The following is an 18,775-nucleotide window of genomic DNA, read 5'->3' as shown; positions in this document are numbered from 1 at the left end:
ACTAATTATAACCAATGGAATATGAAGTTATTTATCTATCGTTCTCTACAACTTCTTCCCGATGAGCTCCAAAGTTTGCATACCCTCTAAAGAATAAAAATGGACGTTGTATCTTTCGAACTATGCTACTGAAGGGCACAAGGCACAAGTAGAGCCATTTTTTTCAATAAAAGCTAGGGTTAACTAGTAACCGGAACCGGAATCCCATCTCCGGTATTCATGTCAATTCTTAATTTCAGATTGTGCCCTTTTTGTCATAAACACCATCCTGCTTCATGTATCAGTTTTTGCCAAGAACGGTTGCAACGAGTCATTTATTTGCCATGCTCGACATGACAATTTACATGATAACATAACACGCTACGTTGATACAAGACTTTGAGTACCGCAGTGTTATTATTTTTCAGATCGAGGCAAAGACTAAAGAGAGGCATTATGCCATATAATATAGTTCATTACCTCTTCGATCGCTAGAAAAGAAGAAAATATTTCTCAGATTTTACAAGTAGGAACATAAAATTATCTCCAAGAAGCAACAAATCGATGAAGTTATAAAAGCTTACGCTGCAGAAGTGCCATTGACCTTGACAATCATTGTTAGGTTTTAACCTGTCATTCCTCAACCAATCTGTTATCCAACCAACCCATGTGACGAAAAACCCTGCCTGACGCACAGCTCTGATCAAACGGGGGATCTGTGCCCCCATCCTGGTAATTATTGTCCGTCTACCAGGTTTGTTATGAGGGTTACGAACTTCACACAATTTGACAAGCTCTGTTGGGTCCATTGGATTGTCTCCAGTAGCCCCAACAGCACTAAGGAAACCAATAGCTTCATCTACTCTCTCTGCAAATTCCATGTACCTATCCTCGGCCAGGTAAAATTTACTCAGCAGAATAAACCTCGTCAATGTGTATGCTTATTACTCAAGTATTTTTTCACACCAACAATTTCTACCAGGGCACGAGAATAGAGAATCTGGGTCACGTAAAAATGGTAGCAGAAACTTCTAGGTGTCTGACTCCACCAGTATTTGCAGATGATAAAGAACTTAATTTTACCAAGGACACAACAGAGCTTTAATTATACAAGAAGAACCAAATCTTTGCAATCTGTTGCACGCTCCAGAACATGAAGAGTATAACCGACAACATTTTAGACTACCGATATGGTGCTCGACTTGTATGTAGCTTTCTGGGTCAGATGGAGATGCAAGATGCCTAGAACTGCTGGCTAATTGCCAGATAGCCAAAAGATATGTTGCAAGTGTTCCAACATGAAAATCAAGATATGATTTATAACAGATACCTGTTTCCTTGCTCACTATGCTCTATAAAGTCCAGATTCCAATCTGAGACTCTCTGCATGGCAGCATACCCACCAGTGGCAAATGCTCTAAGGAGATTCAGTGTGCCAACAGACTGGAGGTACGCTCTGAGTAACCTTTGTGGATCAGGTCTTCTAGATTTCTCATCAAAAGCATCACCGTTGACATTGTTTCTCCGATAACTTGGGAGTTTCACACCATCTCTAACCTCAAATGGTTCAGACCTAGGCTTTGCAAACTGGCCGGCCACTCTTCCAACCTGTCATATAAAGTAAATATCAGATTCTGTAAGTGACGTTGCATATGCTGGATTATCGGGGCCTGTCTAGTGACAGAACCCAAAGTTAAACACGGTGAAGCAACATAGAATTTGGCCATCATGTGAAGGGTTCGACATAAGTAATAAGATACTTATACCAAACCAAGTAGAGGCCTCCTCCATACACAAACACGCAGAAACTACCTGATCAACTGAGTCTGAGGGAAGTTCAACTTGCCTTGTGTTCCTTTTTCAAGTAAGTGTATGGGAGATAGAAACCGTAAATGCCTCCTTTCAAAAACTACTATGCATGAGACAAACAGCACATAAACAAATCAGTAGTTCAAGGAAATGCCAAAACAATGTTACAGTAGAATTCTTAGACCATATATTAGATCCAGTGGCAAGTTTCCTGATAAAAATTAAATAAGACAACCTAAAAATAGGCTTTCCATGTTATTAGAAGTAGGAAACTGGGAATGTGGGTTTGCACAAGGGAGTGACATCCTAGCAAACACAGTACTAGTTTCTAATGACAAGGGTAGTCGCAATCAAAATCCTCGGTGTTCAACAAGTTTCCTCATAAATATCCTGTGCTTACAACAAATTATACAATGAATTGCCAAATGAAAAATAATTAAACCCAACAACAATATTCAAATGACAAAATCGTAAGCTAAATAATCACTGCAATGATACACCAATGAATACATTAGATATGTATTATGATGACTGCTATTTTTCATAACAGGGTTGGATACTTGGCATCAAGAAAGTCTCTGAGAGTGCGAGCAGCCTTCTGACCGCCCATTAGTTCTGCTAGCTTCTCCACCGGCATAAGAGCGAGTTCTGCCAAGCTCTTACACCCATCCATTATGGCCCTGTAATTTGAATCTGTGACACCTGGGAGTCGTCTCAAAAACTCCACCGCAGATGTATTGTAGTTTTCAGCCCTGAAAATTTACAGCACCCCCTCAGATTTACATTTTGAGTAAGAAGTGATGAACAAACAAACCAGAGCTCAAGTAATGATGAGGCATTCCATGGTCAGGTCAGTGACTCAAGTATTTGACAGGGAACGACTGATGTGGTTCTACTAATACAATTCCCTCTCACGGAACACATATCACTGGTGACTAAATATTTTTATCACCACAAATATGCACTGATGATTTTATTTTTATTGAATGAAAAAATGCATAAGGAGGACCCTGTGTAGACCACGTGCTATGCTAAAAAAATAGTTAGTTCTCCCTATGCCTACTCTTAGTTATATGAAAGATTTGACTACAAGCTTAAGAAGCTACGATTACAACATGCAAAAAACGAGTTGCATCTCACCTCACATCATCCTCCACTATTCCATCTTCAGAGGGTACACCAACTCTAGTTGCTTTGCTCTCATCAGGTTCATCCTGATTTGCCTTAAGAATAGCAAATATGTCAGCAGTAGCGTGCAGACTGCGAGACCAAATGATTCGCAACCGGGGGAAGTGTAGAACAAGCAACGACAGCTTAGATATAATACTATTTGGTGTGACATCATCACCAATATCACTTGCCGACTGCAACCAAATATCCAGCAACATATACCATCTTAGCATTAGGCCGACCAAGTAAACAATCTCTAAAGATATGATTCAGATTTACCTGAAAGGAGAAACTTTTATCCTGTGAAAATTCAATCAGGAGAACAGGTATTCTATAGTATCGAACCATTGTTTCCACTTGGTGATAAAGACGACCTGATGTGAAACTCATAAAGAGATCTTGGATACTCTTTCTCTCCACACAAATCAGTGGAGAAAGGATGTAATCCCCAACTTCCAAAGTTACGGGTATTATGCGCATGCCTTTCTGGTGAAGAACATTTGGAAGGCTGCTCATGAACTCCCTCATATCCACTATGACCTGAAAGATTGAGAAGTCTTAATAAACACTGGCCCTCTAGTAAAGGAGATACAAAACATAACACATGATCAAGAATGCACCTGCATTTCCTTCTCAGCAACCTTTCTTCCCCCCGCTTTTCTGGTTAAAGAATTTTGGGATGACAAAGCTTGTGGTTCTTGGGAAGAATTCAATCCCAAGCAGTTCCCATCCTGAAGTCAAATTGAGGAGAGACGCACAGATATAGAAACATAAGTATTGCACAGATATCGACTGTAATATTCAAAATTCATTAAATGATTCAAGATACATTGTTGAAAAATGTTATACAGACAGACAAGTGCCCACTGGGAAATCAGTCTTTAAGTACCACACATTTAACCCAGTAGTGTATGCTTAAATGATTATAGCCAAAAGAACAAATACATAAAACATACATGCAGCTACGTATTATAAAGAAGAAACTACTCTTCCTTGTATACTTGGGAGTAGCTTAAAGAAATCGTAATAGAGCAGTAGTTCATACGGTCCATGCAGAACACTAAAGGTTGAGCACTAAGAAATAAGTATATAGAAATCCTAAACAGTTTTCATAAGCTCTGTTTGGTTTACTGAAGAGAATTCACATTTCCAGTTGTGAGTCTTAATTATAATACTGCAATATTAATACCAGAAAAGGAATGTAAACATTGATATAAATACCAGTACATTTGCAACAAACAGTCCCAAAGAAGATTCTCCATAGGAAAAAAAAAAAAAATCAAACCTGATCAACTGGTATCATCATTAGTGACTTCTGCCTAATCAAAGATTCAAACGCTCCATTTTCCCTTCTTATACTCGCCTCAAACTTTTGCACCTCAGAAGAATCTTCATAGAAAATAAAATAAACTTTCAACTTCTTTGAGGGGTTCTCAGCTTTATGAACTTCAATTTCTCTGACAAAAGTCATATCTGGGTGGTAAACAATGATAATAGAGGGTCTCAATATGTCCAGTATAGGTTGACCACTTTCAAGAGCATAAAAGTCAACTGGAGGTAGTGGCTTAGCATTTATTGTTCCAGTTGAATCCGCTACTCCAGTATGCTTCCTCAACACCCCTTCGTCTACAGGGTCAATCTGGCATGTAGGTTCGGTAGAATCAGCAGTCACCACCTGATTGAGTTCATATTCTTCTCCTTCATCCTCTGAATCCGGTATAACAACATCATCAGGTATGACTTCTTTTTTATCATTATTACTGGCTTCATTCCCCAAACATTTAACCTTGGCAAGGCTGTTTTTGGTCCTCACTTTTCCCCTACCCTTTCCACGTCCTTTGCCACTAACAAGAAGAGGAGGATTAGCTCCAACAGCATCATCTTTTTCGGCTTTCCTTTGAATTTCTAACGATGAAGCCAATAGCACATCATGTTCCTGGTTGTTTACGCGGCCAGCTTCTGCGTTCTGTGGGGATTTTGAAGGAACTACTTTTCCCCTTCCCCTTCCCTTTCCATGTCCTCTGCCACTAACAAGAAGCTGAGGATCATCTCCAACAGCATCATCTTTTTTAGCTCGCTTTCTAATTTCAGCAGCTGCAGCCAAAAGGGCATCGTGTTCCTGCTTGTTTACGCTGCTAGCTTCTGCATTCTGTGGGGGTGCTACGTGAACAACTCCATCTAGAACCCCAAAACCTTTGGGATTCTTTGATTTCTTTTTATACCGTGTATGCAAGTCACGGAGCTCTCCCTTTCCAAGCAAGTAGTTTTCCCATTCCTCCCGCATGACCTTCACAAGAAAATACACCATCAATTGGTTGATAAGCTTTTATATAAGCTTATGCATAATTGATTCTGAAAAGCCAATTGATATTTAAATAATAGAAAACAGAAATACAATCTTAGACTGCTTAAAGAGTTACAGAAAATGTGTGGAACTATATAATTAACGATATCCTTGCACAACAATGCCCAGAAACCTTTTCACAAATGCACTTTCCTTAAGAACAAAATGTCTTAACATACAAGTTATAATTTCATCGAAATTAACATGCGCTTGTGTATTTGAAGATTTAGGTTAAAGTTAAACCTCTAAACAATCAAATCAAGGTTAAACCTCTAAACAATCAACTCAAGACCACGATTGCATATCCCTTGTGTTGATTCTCAAAATACAAGCACCTATTTGTCAACAAGACCAAGCAAGCATGTCAAACAAGCAGAAATCCCACTTAATCAGCAGAAGTGTCTGAGATCACCACAATTGCAAGTCTCCAGATTTCATTTATTGGACAGTTTATATACAGTACAAGTCCAAATAAACAAAGTTAACCTAACACTTCAAAATGAACATAAAAAATTTAAAAAAATTAAGGGCAAAAAAAAACCTTCTGTGGTCCATTGGTGATGAAATCTTCAAGCTGCATGCATGAACGTTCATCTTTGCATGCCACTAGAACAATACCACTATAATCGTCATCACCTTCAACCAAAAGTTCCTCTCTTGACGAAGCCTGTCGCCTTTCCTCTTCTATCTCTTCAAGAACCTCCTGGAATTAAATTAACACATTGAAATGTTGATAAAATTATTTTATCAACTTCACTACCATCCCTATGGCCATTCTAACTGTAACAATAGAATTAAATGTGACAACTGACATAAGAAAGAAAATTAGGGTTCAATCACAACTATTAGGTGTTATGGTACATTGATCAGCCAGGCTGTGCATTCATGAAAGACGAATAACAATATAACAATATAGAAATGGGAACTCACTCACTCACACGTAAAACCTTCCACTTTGGTGCCTCCTCTAAAACTTCATCTAAAACTATCCTACTACTTGTACTGGTCGACGATGTGCCTCCAACTGTTACATATGCAAATAAGAAAAGTTCAGAAAACACAATATAAAAACTGAATAACACCACACACAGTAATAATTCCTCACCTTGCTCATTATCATCATCCCCTTTCAGTTTTCTTTTCTTGCCTTTCGAACTTTTACTCTTATCACTTAATTTCACACCATCTGATGTCACAAACCGATACACCCTTTTCTTTGAATACTCAAATATCTTATAGCTCGACTCTGCAAATATCCAGACTGATCGAAAACTCTCTGACACGCGTAGTGTATCCAAGTATTTCAAATAAGTTACCGCATCATATCTACCGAAACAAGAACATTTCATTAATCAATTGCCACTACTGACCCAAAATGTATTTCTCCGAAAACTAAAGCTAAAACAAAATCTCAAATACTAGTTGAATCATATCGGCCTTATCAATCAAAAACACAAACCCAATGCAAGTACCTGACAAGATAATCCAAGAGCTTTCTAAGAGTCTTCAAATCGGAGACGAGCTGCTTAGTCTTCTTCCCCAAGGTATGCCAAATGGGGTCCAATTGCCTCCTCACAATCTCATCAAATGACTTAAACAACCCGTTCTCCACCGTCAAATCCTCCACATCAACCTTATTGGTCTTCCTCATCTCCTTCAAGCAAGCATCCATCACCTCAATTATTGCCTTCTGAATTCCCACCATGTGTTTGGTCATTGGCACCCGTATATCCACCACCTCCGGCGGCTGCCTCTCCAGCTCCTGCGACACATCCACATGGAACCTCGGCCAGAGGTGCATCTTCCGGAGGTACAAGCACTTCATAATCCTCTCCGCCTTGGCAAACCCAGAAACCATGGAATGGGGTTTGTCAGAAAACGCGCGAACAAACGCCGTTTTGTTGAGGGAGCGGAAAATCCGGACGATAAATGCTTCGGTGGAGGTTTCGGTGAGGGAATGAACGGTGGGGATGATGATTCCGGCGATTTGGGAGGTGGGTAATTTGCTGGTGAGGAGGTCGACGATGAGGATGCGGGGAGTGATGAAGAAGACATTGGAGGAGGTGTATAGGGAGTGGCGGTGGTGGGAGGGGAGGTCGGCGGAGATTTCGGGGATGGGGTTGGGGTGGAAGTGGTGGAGGAGTTGGGATTTGAAGAAAGGTTGGTGGGGGGAGAGGATGAGGAGGGTGCCCTGAGAAGGAGTGTGGAGGAGGAGGAGGGCGGCGATGAGTCTGGGGAGGGAGAGGCCGGAGGAGAGAACGACGAGGCCGCTGCCGTTTTGAGGATCGTCGAGGAGTTCGGTTATGATGTGCTCGTGGAATTGAACCATTTCGGGAGAGAGAGAGAGAGAGGAGTCGGAGAGTGGAGGGAGACCAAAACCAAGTTTTGAGAGGGTTTTTCAGGGTCACGGACTCACGGGGGAGTTCGTATGCAACCGTTTGGTGGGGGTTTTGACCGTTTGGGTGGTTAACATTAGTTACCAAATTGCCATTAAGGAGATAGATAATTCATAAGAAATCGCAGGATATTTCTCTCGTTACATGACAAGTGTCATTATGTGATAAGCTATATAAGATAATCGATGAATAAAGAGATTCGAATTATGGGTTTATATGTGATGAAATATACTTTATGACCATTTCGTTTATTTTGTTATAGTTGATTCAGACCTATTCGGCTATTCCACATGTATACCATTATGGCAGTAGCACTCGCATATATTGTCCAATACGCTATGTTTGGATTCAAGATTTTCCAAGTTGTTAAGAGATTAAAGTCAAATTAGAAGAAATGAACCATAATAGTCAATATTAGAAGATTCTCTATACCAGCATTACAAAAAGACATGAGAAGAATTTGCTAATTCCTCTTATATGTATCAGTAATGCTCATATGGGGAATTTTCTAATCCTTTATTCATTCCTTACTAGTTTGACATCAATCCCTTGAGATTTGAAAATCCATTGAGAGTAAAAATCCCTAACCCCAAACATAGCTAAAGAGTTTTAGAACTAAATTGGTATCAAAACCATCCATCTATGATGGTTGGCGGGTCGCTTCAAGCATTTGATTTTAAAATAGAATTGAACCGTTGATCTTTCTTGATTGAATTCTTGACCATGCAATCAGTTTTACTTGTTTTAATTTTCATTAAAGTTTTGTGTAAGTCGTTTAAGACCTCGCTTTTGGAACTACTTTTAAAATGGCTAAAAACATTTTTTTGTAAAATTGTTTTTGGAACAAATCTTTTGGAAAACTACAAGTGAATTTTGTATAAGCACTTAAAGTGTTTCCTACAACTAATAATTTTTGCAGGAAGCACTTTAAGTACTTTTGGAACCTAAAAACATTCTCTGAAAGCGCTTTCAGTCATTTTAAAAGCACTTCCAAATGAGCCTCCAGTTTAACAAGGAAACACTACATTTTGTTCAAGTGAAGTGAAACCAGCAAGACACAAACTTCGACAAAATGAGAGAAAAGGCAGGAAAACATAAACAGCAACATAAGCAAAAACCTGCCTCTCAACATTTCCATGATCAAACGATCTAGGTATTATATCTCATATATGTATAAAGTTTAACTTAGAATAATAAGATAAAACAGCGTCGGAAGGGACTGATTTCATCGTGTATAAACACCAGTATTGTATAGATTCTTTTAATTTGATTTCATGTTTGCAGTGAGATCTCCATGACTCGTCTTGATTCTTCGCAGAAGCAAGGGAACGGGCTTTTCCAAGACGGTCACATTGATACTGTTCCAAACCTCTGGAGTGGTCGGAAGTTGAGCAATTTTCTCGGCGATGTTCATGTCTTCTGGAAGAACAGAAGCAAAGACAGTGTAGTCTTTTTTCCACTCTACGTGATTTGCTAGGCTTATGAAAAATTCTGGGCCAGAACCAATCCACGCTACCGAACCCCTTCTAATGGTCGGGCAAACTTCAGTCGGAATCTTCGTAAATGTGCCTCCTTGGGCTTCTAGTGTTCCTTGAACCAGTGCAAATGGAGGGCCAAAAGGAGTCTATCAAATTCACACAGGAAAAGTTATCAAATTAGTTTATTTCCCCTGTTCTTAAGTGCAGTATTGGGATTGCAAAGCGTACGTGGCCCTTCTCCCATAAATGAGCATGTATTCAGATGCGAAAGGGCATTCAAGGTAATAAACAACACAGCAGAACTAACAAATGCATATCATCAATTTTAGACTTAAGTCAAGCAATTTAATCAAGCCTTACATTTTTTATGTGGTTTCCTTCTGAATCCCATGATTGCCCTCGGCTCTCTGCACGATAAAACTGGCAGCCTGCACAATGGCGCAATGCCAACAACTCAAGAATGTAGGCTACAGAATGAGGGGCACATTCAGGGAAAAGCTGCACAAATTAATATATAAAACTAGAAATTATTAGTGTATGTCATAAATCAAACAAAACATAAATGAAGAGCAAAAATATGGCATTTGCTGAGTGCTAAAAATCAGCACTATGTGTGAACTGCATATCCCTACAACATGCCAAACGACAAATTCCATGTCTTTTTTTAGTGAGAGGTATACAGCTTATCAAATCGTAACAGCAAGTAACACAAGATCAAAACAACAAAACGTCAATGAACAGATATAATTCGGTACATTATTCTTTTGGGATTAATAAATAACACTTTAGTATATCCGAACATGAGAGATTACAAAATCATATCATTTAATGTGCACATATACCACATCATCCCAATTTACACCAATTTTAAAAATACTGTTTTTTTTTTTCTTTTTTCGTTTTTGGTTATTTTTAAGCGAAACAAAAGGCTTAAAATTTTTGAAGTTTACTTTTCAAAAGAATTTGTTGTTTTGTCAAGGGAAATTTCTAATCTTGATGATGTTCTCTCATGTTGTTATTCATTCATTGTTAAAACAAGAGGACAAGAGCCATAAACAAGAACTGAGTTTCACAGAAATACCGAATTTTTAGCAATGTCTACGAAACCTCTCTTGAGTTATTGAACCAAGTCAGAAATATAACACAAACATAAATTCATGCTAGCAAAAGTTAACTCCAGAGGTTGCACTCTGACTGGTGCATTTTAAATTTCCCTCTGGCCATAACGATTCATGTTCCATTTGCAAATAGCATTTTCGTATATTGTATCCAAAACGAAATAAGAAAAAATGAGTTAAAAATTCTGATGGCACCAACACTTACTTTTATATGAAGAGTTCCATATTCTGTTTCCAAGCCAACAATGCCCTAGAAAGAGAAAAGATAGGCACATCAATAGCATATTAAGTTGGTCATACCATCATACAACCAATTTCTGGAAAACCAACAACAAACGAAGAAATCAAGATACATAATCTACAAAAATGGTTGACTTCTGACTACATAATCTACACAAGTAATATATTAAGTTAATCATACATTCTCTGTTGACTGCTCGTCAAACTCCAATGTCAAATTATTGTTGATCTCTGCATTACTTTTTGTAGTGGAGTTGTTAAGATGATAAAAGCTACAATGATGCTTCTGCCCTTTTATCTAGAGAATTGAACCTTTAGTTTCGTTTCATGAAATGCATGTGGCACAAATCATTAGGGGAAAATGCAGAAATTTTGTACAAAGGAAGTTGGTAAAATTTAATGGTTTACCAGGCATGCCTGTTTGTTGCACAAAGAAAGTTAAACATTCATACTATACAATACAACCCACTATCCTCTTTGTCTAAATCTTTCTAGCTTCATTTCTTATTTTGGGGAATTTTTTATTATAAAAGTGGCAATAACTAGTCAAGTAAAACAAAGAGACAAACGAGATAGAATTTTCTGGCAGACTGAAAACAACACTAATGCACATGCAGTAGCTGAGAAACTAGCAGCAGCAGGACATGCGCTCAAGATGAGCATGCTAGAACTAAAATGAAGGAGGAAAAAAAAACGGTTGATAGGCATATTAGTCAAACTTTTACATTTGCATTCCATGTGCAAATTGATAGGCATGAATGATGTAAAAAATCCTGGATGCAAAGATATCGAGTCTTCTTTCTGTTTTATCTGAATGAGTCTTCAATTGCTAAAAAGTTTACTTTATACTTAGGGATTCTGATATGAATCTAGATCATTAGCAAGATCAGAATTAGGTAAGTTCTGATCTGCACGAAAGGCGTGACAACCTGATGAGCTTGTTATCCCTAGAGTAACTTTTTTATCTGTTGTAATGAGACTTCCATTATTGGGTTACCCATATACTTTAGATTGATACAATACAAACCTCTGGTAAAATGGCCACCCGAAATCATCATTGAAATTGAGATCTCATTCAAAGACAAAAAATCAATCACTTATCTAGAGTTTCTTTTTGTATATTATATGAATCATCTGATCTGCAAGGACCATGATTGGGAATTATTTTATCTTCTTCTCCAAGGAAGAGGCAAAACACGATCATCTTGAATTTGGGATAGCTACTCGAAATCTTAGTTTAAGACTGGATTTGTTATCAAGGCCCAACAGAAATTACATGTTTTCCAAAACCCCAGTATAAGCTCTACCCATATACGTTCTGATTGCCAATTGATACGTAACTAAACCTAGCTGCCTCTTATAGGAACTGATATAATGGAAATTCCATAAACTCCAATAGTTCTACTGATTAACATTCCATGTGGGAACAAATCAACTTAAATATGACTACAAGATTCAGTATACAAAGGCCACATTAATTAATAAAAACAAATGCTCCCCAAACTTCCATACCTCTCCTTTCCCAAAGATGAGTCCAGAAGTCCACATAACTGTTTCCCCTACTTCCTGGCGCTGTGGTGCCAATGTATCTTTCTGTTTCTTCAACCAGCACTGAAGTGACAAAGTTTCAACCAAAAAGAAGTTCAAGTTAATGAACTGAAATATGGAATAAATTTGACAAAACATAATCCAAAGATGCAACCTTATCAAATAGGAAAATGCAGACTAATTATTCTTCAAACTTTGAAAATATGCTCAAGAAATCAATTACACAGATTAAGACTTATTGAGCTTATATAATGCCATCCAAATCAAAACTTACACATAAATTGGATACATTCGTCGTAAACATTCGAAATTAATAATCAAAAGTTAATTCATTTGGGAAAAATTCCAGTGCCCAGATTCAAATTACCTCACCAAATTTGGAGCCGCAAGCCTCCTTGTTCCCACAAAACACCCAAGAATCACACAAGCAAGGCCCATCGGTCCCAGTACACATGGATTTACACGCCTTGCAGCATTCCTCAGAAGAACTGAACTTAAACTCAGAACCCCACTTCACGGCAGCCCCCCACAGCTCCAAATTCTCAGTCCCTCTGCAACACCCGCCACCACTCTCCCCCTCCACCCCAACGCCGCCGCCCTCCTCAACCAACGCCAACGACTCGAGCTCCGAGAATGAAGAGGCGTCATTGGGTTTAAGCACCGCAGAGACGAATGTGTAGACCAGAGCACAGGAAACCAAAACCACCAAGAGGAGGACGAAAGAGAAGTAATGGGTGGCTTCTGGGTCGTTTTGCTTCCGACCCATTTGAGAATTGGGGGAGAAGAGTGAGACCCGGAAGGCGATTTGGGGTCTGTGGTCTGGATTAAGGGTAAAGAATTGAGCTTGGAGATTATGGTGTTGACTTTGGACAAGGATTGATCGTGGAGAGAAAGAGGGGAACACCAGAATAGGGAACTGGGCGACTGGGTCAATGTTATCGTTGTCTTTTTTAATTTCGTTTACAAAAGATATGTTAGCTAATTGCAGGGGATCAATGTCATTTTATATTTTCTAAGGTCTGTTTAAGGACAAATTTATGGGGGAAGTGATGATTAATGAAAAAAAGAAACCTCATATGTTATAAGGATAATTGTGTTCTGGTCATTGGATCAATTAGTTCTTGTGTTTTTAATTTGACTAATTTGATCATCGTCTGCTAGAAAATGCATAAACTGCTATAAAATTTAAAAAAAAAATTTACTCTCCTCCAACTTCCCAACCTCCTCCTATCATTTCTCCTCTCCTAGCTTTCTTCGCCCCCCCCCCCCCCCCCCAAAAAAAAAAAAAAAAACTAAAAAAAAAATTCTATGTCACAACCTTAATAATTTTTCATATTGGAAGTTTTATCTACTATACATATTATTTCTTATTGATTTGTATTTTTCTATAAATTTAAAATTAAAAAAAAATGAAAAAAAAAAGAAAGAGAAGGGGTAATATATGGCTCTCTCAATTGCGGTACGTTTCTCCTCTCCTAGCTTTCTTCCCCCCCCCCCCCCCCCAACAAAAAACTAAAAAAAAATTCTATGTCACAACCTTAATGATTTTTCATATTGGAAGTTTTATCTATTATACATATTATTTCTTATTGATTTGTATTTTTCTATAAATTTAAAATTAAAAAAAAAAAGAAAAAAGAAAAAAAGAAAAAAAGAGAAAGGGTAATATATGGCTCTCTCAATTGCGGTATGTTTCTTGATTATATAGTAAGATTAGAGGTGATCGGACTAATTTTCTCAAGACTACAATGATGGAACTCACATGGTGATAGCTGATGTCAAGGTGGATCTAGAGACACGTTCATCGAGTTGCATGCTTGTGCGGTTAAGGTTGTGGTTGGGTCAAGGACAAGGCAGATGATAAAGTGGGTTTGTTTAATTTTTTTTTTCATTAAGAATTTATAATTTTTTTTCTATTTTAATTGAAAAATATTTTTCTATATTAAGTTATGATATTTTTTATGAATAATTGACCAACTGAAAATATGATAACTAAATTGGCCAAATGACTGTAACAAATGAACTATTGGACATTTAAGCCAAAAAAAAAAATCCAGATCAAATATTAGACGATAAGTTTGCATATGCCACATGATCTTTAAGGGTTCTGCATCGTTGGAGCTAATGTGCCACTTCAATCTTATTTTAGGGTACTTGACCAATGGGAACCGAAACTTCCGCGTGAATAGGAAGTCTTATGCTTGTAAAATTAAGGTGTGTGTTGTTGATCGGTAATTAAGCTGTCCTTGAAGCATTTGGTAAATTTTTAAGGTACGTCTGGAAACTCAAAAAATTTAGATAAAAATTTAATGGTAATGGTAAACATTGAAACTAAGCAGCTACGCTTATTAGATAGGATTTGCTTAATTCGTCTTCAATAGACAAAGTTAAAGGGATAAAAAGCAGTTAGGTTTATTAGATAGGATCCGCAAAGTTCATCTTAAAGGGCTAAAAAGCCAGTTTGAATTTCTTCAAGCGCTTGTTTTTTCTTTAAAACAGGAAATTTAAAACATGTGCGTTTGCCGGGAGTCGAACCCGGGTCTATTGCTTGGAAGGCAATTATCCTAACCGTTGGACTACAAACGCTATTGATGTAAGGCCTCTCTGTTTTTTATTCTTTTAATGACTTTGTACAGCTCTCAGATCGTCACATAGCTAGAACAAAATTTTATAGAACTCTCACTTCACATAGTATAGGAGCAGATTTAGGTCAGATGAAGTCGCAATGTAGGGACTTTAATTTTTTGTAAGAGTGGTATGACCAACCACTGATCATGTTGCCCCATCCAAAATGAACTCCTAATTAGAAGACACACTAATGACAGGCAAGCCTACACACTTGTTATATGATTATAATCAACTCGAGAAAATTGGAACATTGGTATCTAAACGTTGATCCAATTGAAGTTTCGGTCCATGAACTGAAACTTTATGAATATTGATCTCTGAACTTGTCACAATGTGAAGCAATGATCATTTAGGCAACACCACTAGAACTCCTCTTGTTCGCCTTTTACAGCCTTTTATTTGGACAAAATGAATTTGTAGCTCAGGAAACAAAGCTCAATGGGCTAAAACCCTGGGACACTACTCCAGTTTTATCAATCCATTCTGGAAATATCATTATTATTCAAAATTTTATTAAATACTAGACACTTTAAATTCTGCAGATCATGCTATCTGACTTATGAAGATAAAAGTTCCACAAAAGTATTAAAAAATAAAGGGCATTGCGGATCCAAACATGTCCAAATACAATCTACATACAATGGAAATAACTCAATCCCACTTCAATATGTTCAAATTATTTGTACAAATGTGTATAGCATGAATGTGATCAACACCATAAATGTGAGATGTCCAAGGGAAGTATTTTTTATGTGTGTAAACAAACTCTAAAAAGAACAAATCCTTCCGATATCTTGCTCACGGATAGCCTGAAAAGCTACCACTGACATCGACTTCGGCGTCCAAATCAGTCTCTAGATCATCAGAGTCAGACGGCCCAGCAACAGCTTGACCGCCTGCTTTCGATCCACCTTCCCCTGGTGTCCTTGCCTCGCATATGATCTTATTTATTTCTTCAATGCTCTGTTTAGGCTGGTCACGCTCCACTACCGCGTAGTTTGTTCTCTCGACCTCAATTAGCTCTTTCGGCAGATTTTTCAGAAACCAAGGGTGCTTTTTTATCTCAGGAAGACTGATCCTCTACAACGACGATATGACAAGGATTGTCAGTGCTGTTTCATACATTTATCTCCATAGTCCGTACATTGTTCTTGTGCATCGAGTGAACACAAATGAAACAATAGAAACCCATGTTACCTTAGAAGGGTTGGCAACAAAAATACGAGAAAGTAGGTGCTTGCAGTCTGCAGAAACACGTACATAGTCGGGTATGGTGTACTGGGAACTCATAATTCTCTGTTTCAGAAGTTGCAATGAATTGATTGTTGGAAATAAAAGCCAAAACCCTTGGAATTAAGATCACAATGTACAACTACCACGTGTGTGTGTGTGGGATGAAGGTGAAGCTCACCTCAATGGTCTTACGAAAGTTTCTAGGATCTTCAGGATCCTCAAAAGGATATTCTCCCACCAACATCACGTATAACGTCACGCCACAGGACCAAACATCTGCAAGCTACCAAGTTGTACTGACTTAGAAAGCAAATAATATGGTACGTAGTATGATTGTATCAGTTTGGATGATATTATGTGTAAGCTACTACATGATCAGAACTACTTTTGTCCAACATATAGAAAAATCCCACAATATGATTGAACTTTTGAGGCTGGTTGCAGAAACAAATGGAAACTAGATACCTTTCCATCATATTCCTTCCGTGACAGAACCTCTGGAGCAATGTATGCAGGCGTTCCAACAGTTGATTTTGGCTGTGAGTGCAGTATAGCAGACTGCAAGGTAGTAAATAATATAAATTTACATATATATATATATATATATATATATATACATATATTATACATATCAGGCAAGTAGATGCTAACCAAAAAATTCTTTAAGTGGGTAAAAAAGACTAGAGAGCACCAGAATAATCCGCGTACACTGAACTAAACAAAGTTTATTCAACAAGAAATTCATAATAACCTTGGAGTATCCAAAGTCGCATATTTTAAGACGTGGTGAAGCACTTCCATCCAAGAGTGTGTTTTCCAGTTTCAGATCCCTGTGACAAATTTCCTGCGGTCAAATTACACCCAAATGTAAGAAGAGAAACTATAATTCTTAACAGGAAACATTTGGTTATGTGTATGCATATCTTTCTGTGTTTGTCAAATATAGATATACCATGGCATGACAATAACTGACTCCGGATATCAGCTGTTGGAAGAAAAACCTTGCCTGTCATGAAGGGCAACTACCGTCAAACAATCAGTCAGAAAAACTAACAGTTACATATAGTTTCAATACGCACCAAAAAGTATAGGAATTTGAATCAAACGTGCCAAATAAACTAAACAAGCTAACCTCGTCTTCACTAAATCTACCAGCAGTGCATATCCTCTCAAAAAGTTCACCGCCAGCTGCATATTCCATGACAATTGCTAAATGACTTGGAGTCAGCAAGAGCTGCAGCCAAAAATGATTCTTTTGTTCATGTACAAGTTACAACGCAAGACTGCCTTATCCTAGCTCTATGCTATCACTTCCAGTTTGACTGATGATTATCCTAACCGAAAATTATATAACACAATGACATGCTGGGAAGGGAAAAACGCAAACATGGAGACATGCACCCCTGGAAGTGCATGTAAATACACAGTCGAATCAATACAAAGTTATTGTTACCTCTTTGAACCTGACAATATTTGGATGCCTCAACGATCTGTGATTTATTATTTCCCTCTGAACATTCTCATCAATCTGAAACTCAGAAAGCCGAAAAAGAATTTATATCCCTACTAAAATATATATTCATGACAGGTACGCAACGAGAAGAAAATGCTAGAAATGAATCAGATGACTAAATGCTATCCAAAATACACGTGCAGTAGACAATTAAGGCAATAGCTACGCATTTGAACCCTAATTTGCATATCCAGCTTTAACTAAATATAAAAAGGATATACTTATACACTTAGAAGTTACAGCGATACAAAACACAATCATGTGCCAAAAAAGGTTGAGAGCACAACTCTCCGCATGATGAGAATTGTAGAGTCGGCACTACCTGACTGTAACTCAACATCTAAAATGCAACCGGAATTAGTCAAGTAGTACACTATCTTTATGCACAAATATTTCAGAAGCGTGCTTGACTTCACAGAAATATACCAGGCTTTACGAATACTCCATCTTTTGCCTTCAACTCGGACAATATTTGGAAATTTGTCATATCCAAACTAAGCATCTCTAACAAACGCAGGTATAAGGTATGAAGTTGAACATTTCATGGATCAGAAAAACAAAACAGTATCACACAACAAGAGCTAACTACATGAGACTTTGTTGATGCCATTCCTCAGGGGACTACATCGGTGATTTAGTTGGGGACAATATCGATGTTAAATAGCATGGGCAGTTGAGCCGTCTTTGAAACTTTAATCCCATCATATTAAATGGGAAAAGAAACACAAAATTCCAAACAAAAACCCAGTGACTCTTTTCTTTCAGCAGGTAGATATAAAAATCACAACCCTTAAATCATCCAAAAATTAAAATACATCACAAACTCTACAGCTATTAGCAGTAACATTTCAATTAAATAAAGTCCAAACATTTTAATTTTTTATTCAAACAATAAATAAATGAACTGAAAAAGGAACAAAAAAGAGAAAAGCAATGACCTTTTTTCCCCTCTCTATGTATTTGACAGCAACAAGCTCCTTTGTCTTCTTATCTCTGACCAGCCTTGCCACTCCAAAATTCCCAGAGCCAAGATCCTTCATTGCCTCATACCTCTCCTCCATCCCAATCCCAAACCCTCCAACAATTCAAGCACCAAATATCCCCAGGAGCAAAAAATAGAGAGACAAATATATCAGAACGAAAAGGAAAAATCCAAACGAAAAAATCTGTTGGAGATAAGAAGAGGAGACAGATTAGAAAATGGAGAGAAAAGATTGCTTCGAAGAAACAAGACAAGACCACGCGTCAAAAGAGCAAAGAGCTGGTCCTACTAAATTACAAACCCAAATTTAAATCTCTCTGGTACCATAAAGTCAGAG

General features: G+C 37.8%; 3 protein-coding genes and 1 non-coding gene across 4 annotated transcripts; all 4 read right to left on the bottom strand.

Moving 5' to 3' along the window:
- Nucleotides 1–2,146: 2,146 nt before the first annotated feature.
- On the bottom strand, nt 2,147–7,708 carry LOC137711417 (DNA repair endonuclease UVH1). The gene is made up of 9 exons (XM_068450655.1): nt 6,775–7,708; nt 6,408–6,628; nt 6,241–6,326; nt 5,844–6,005; nt 4,244–5,245; nt 3,579–3,689; nt 3,238–3,498; nt 2,929–3,152; nt 2,147–2,540 (listed from the first exon to the last, which is right to left on the bottom strand). Exons 1-9 carry the CDS (start codon nt 7,629–7,631, stop codon nt 2,330–2,332), a joined length of 3,135 nt encoding a protein of 1,044 aa, XP_068306756.1. The 5' UTR covers nt 7,632–7,708; the 3' UTR covers nt 2,147–2,329.
- Nucleotides 7,709–8,835: 1,127 nt separating this feature from the next.
- LOC137710776 (uncharacterized) lies at nt 8,836–13,065 on the bottom strand. The gene is made up of 5 exons (XM_068449899.1): nt 12,450–13,065; nt 12,047–12,145; nt 10,500–10,544; nt 9,537–9,674; nt 8,836–9,322 (listed from the first exon to the last, which is right to left on the bottom strand). The coding sequence occupies exons 1-5, from the start codon at nt 12,846–12,848 to the stop codon at nt 8,960–8,962; spliced, it is 1,044 nt and encodes a 347-aa protein (XP_068306000.1). The 5' UTR covers nt 12,849–13,065; the 3' UTR covers nt 8,836–8,959.
- Nucleotides 13,066–14,596: 1,531 nt separating this feature from the next.
- On the bottom strand, nt 14,597–14,668 carry TRNAG-UCC (transfer RNA glycine (anticodon UCC)). Its single transcript has one exon. It is a non-coding gene; the product is annotated as a tRNA-Gly (tRNA).
- A 659-nt stretch (nt 14,669–15,327) lies between these two features.
- LOC137710347 (serine/threonine-protein kinase SAPK3-like) lies at nt 15,328–18,673 on the bottom strand. The gene is made up of 9 exons (XM_068449299.1): nt 18,395–18,673; nt 17,397–17,471; nt 17,076–17,177; nt 16,896–16,949; nt 16,695–16,787; nt 16,409–16,501; nt 16,122–16,226; nt 15,908–16,006; nt 15,328–15,790 (listed from the first exon to the last, which is right to left on the bottom strand). The coding sequence occupies exons 1-9, from the start codon at nt 18,515–18,517 to the stop codon at nt 15,509–15,511; spliced, it is 1,026 nt and encodes a 341-aa protein (XP_068305400.1). The 5' UTR covers nt 18,518–18,673; the 3' UTR covers nt 15,328–15,508.
- Nucleotides 18,674–18,775: the final 102 nt, after the last annotated feature.

The sequence above is a fragment of the Pyrus communis genome, chromosome 12 (genome assembly GCF_963583255.1).
Source record: "Pyrus communis chromosome 12, drPyrComm1.1, whole genome shotgun sequence".
Classification (NCBI taxonomy): domain Eukaryota; kingdom Viridiplantae; phylum Streptophyta; class Magnoliopsida; order Rosales; family Rosaceae; genus Pyrus; species Pyrus communis.
This window is presented reverse-complemented; position numbering and strand designations above follow the sequence as displayed.

What these genes read in the sequence shown, in the direction of transcription:
- LOC137710347 (XM_068449299.1), bottom strand. Translation starts at nt 18,517, where the DNA reads ATGGAGGAGAGGTATGAGGCAATGAAGGATCTTGGCTCTGGGAATTTT. An exon ending in TCAGTTATTGTCATGCCATG is followed by an intron (nt 16,788 to 16,895) that starts GTATATCTATAT and finishes ATTTGACCGCAG; the next exon opens with GAAATTTGTCACAGGGATCT. An exon ending in GCGACTTTGGATACTCCAAG is followed by an intron (nt 16,502 to 16,694) that starts GTTATTATGAAT and finishes ACTACCTTGCAG; the next exon opens with TCTGCTATACTGCACTCACA.
- LOC137711417 (XM_068450655.1), bottom strand. Translation starts at nt 7,631, where the DNA reads ATGGTTCAATTCCACGAGCACATCATAACCGAACTCCTCGACGATCCT. An exon ending in CTCTTGGATTATCTTGTCAG is followed by an intron (nt 6,629 to 6,774) that starts GTACTTGCATTG and finishes TTGTTTCGGTAG; the next exon opens with ATATGATGCGGTAACTTATT. An exon ending in GGATGATGATAATGAGCAAG is followed by an intron (nt 6,327 to 6,407) that starts GTGAGGAATTAT and finishes CATATGTAACAG; the next exon opens with TTGGAGGCACATCGTCGACC.
- LOC137710776 (XM_068449899.1), bottom strand. Translation starts at nt 12,848, where the DNA reads ATGGGTCGGAAGCAAAACGACCCAGAAGCCACCCATTACTTCTCTTTC. An exon ending in GCGGCTCCAAATTTGGTGAG is followed by an intron (nt 12,146 to 12,449) that starts GTAATTTGAATC and finishes TTGTCACTTCAG; the next exon opens with TGCTGGTTGAAGAAACAGAA. An exon ending in AAGGAAACCACATAAAAAAT is followed by an intron (nt 9,323 to 9,536) that starts GTAAGGCTTGAT and finishes TGAATTTGATAG; the next exon opens with ACTCCTTTTGGCCCTCCATT.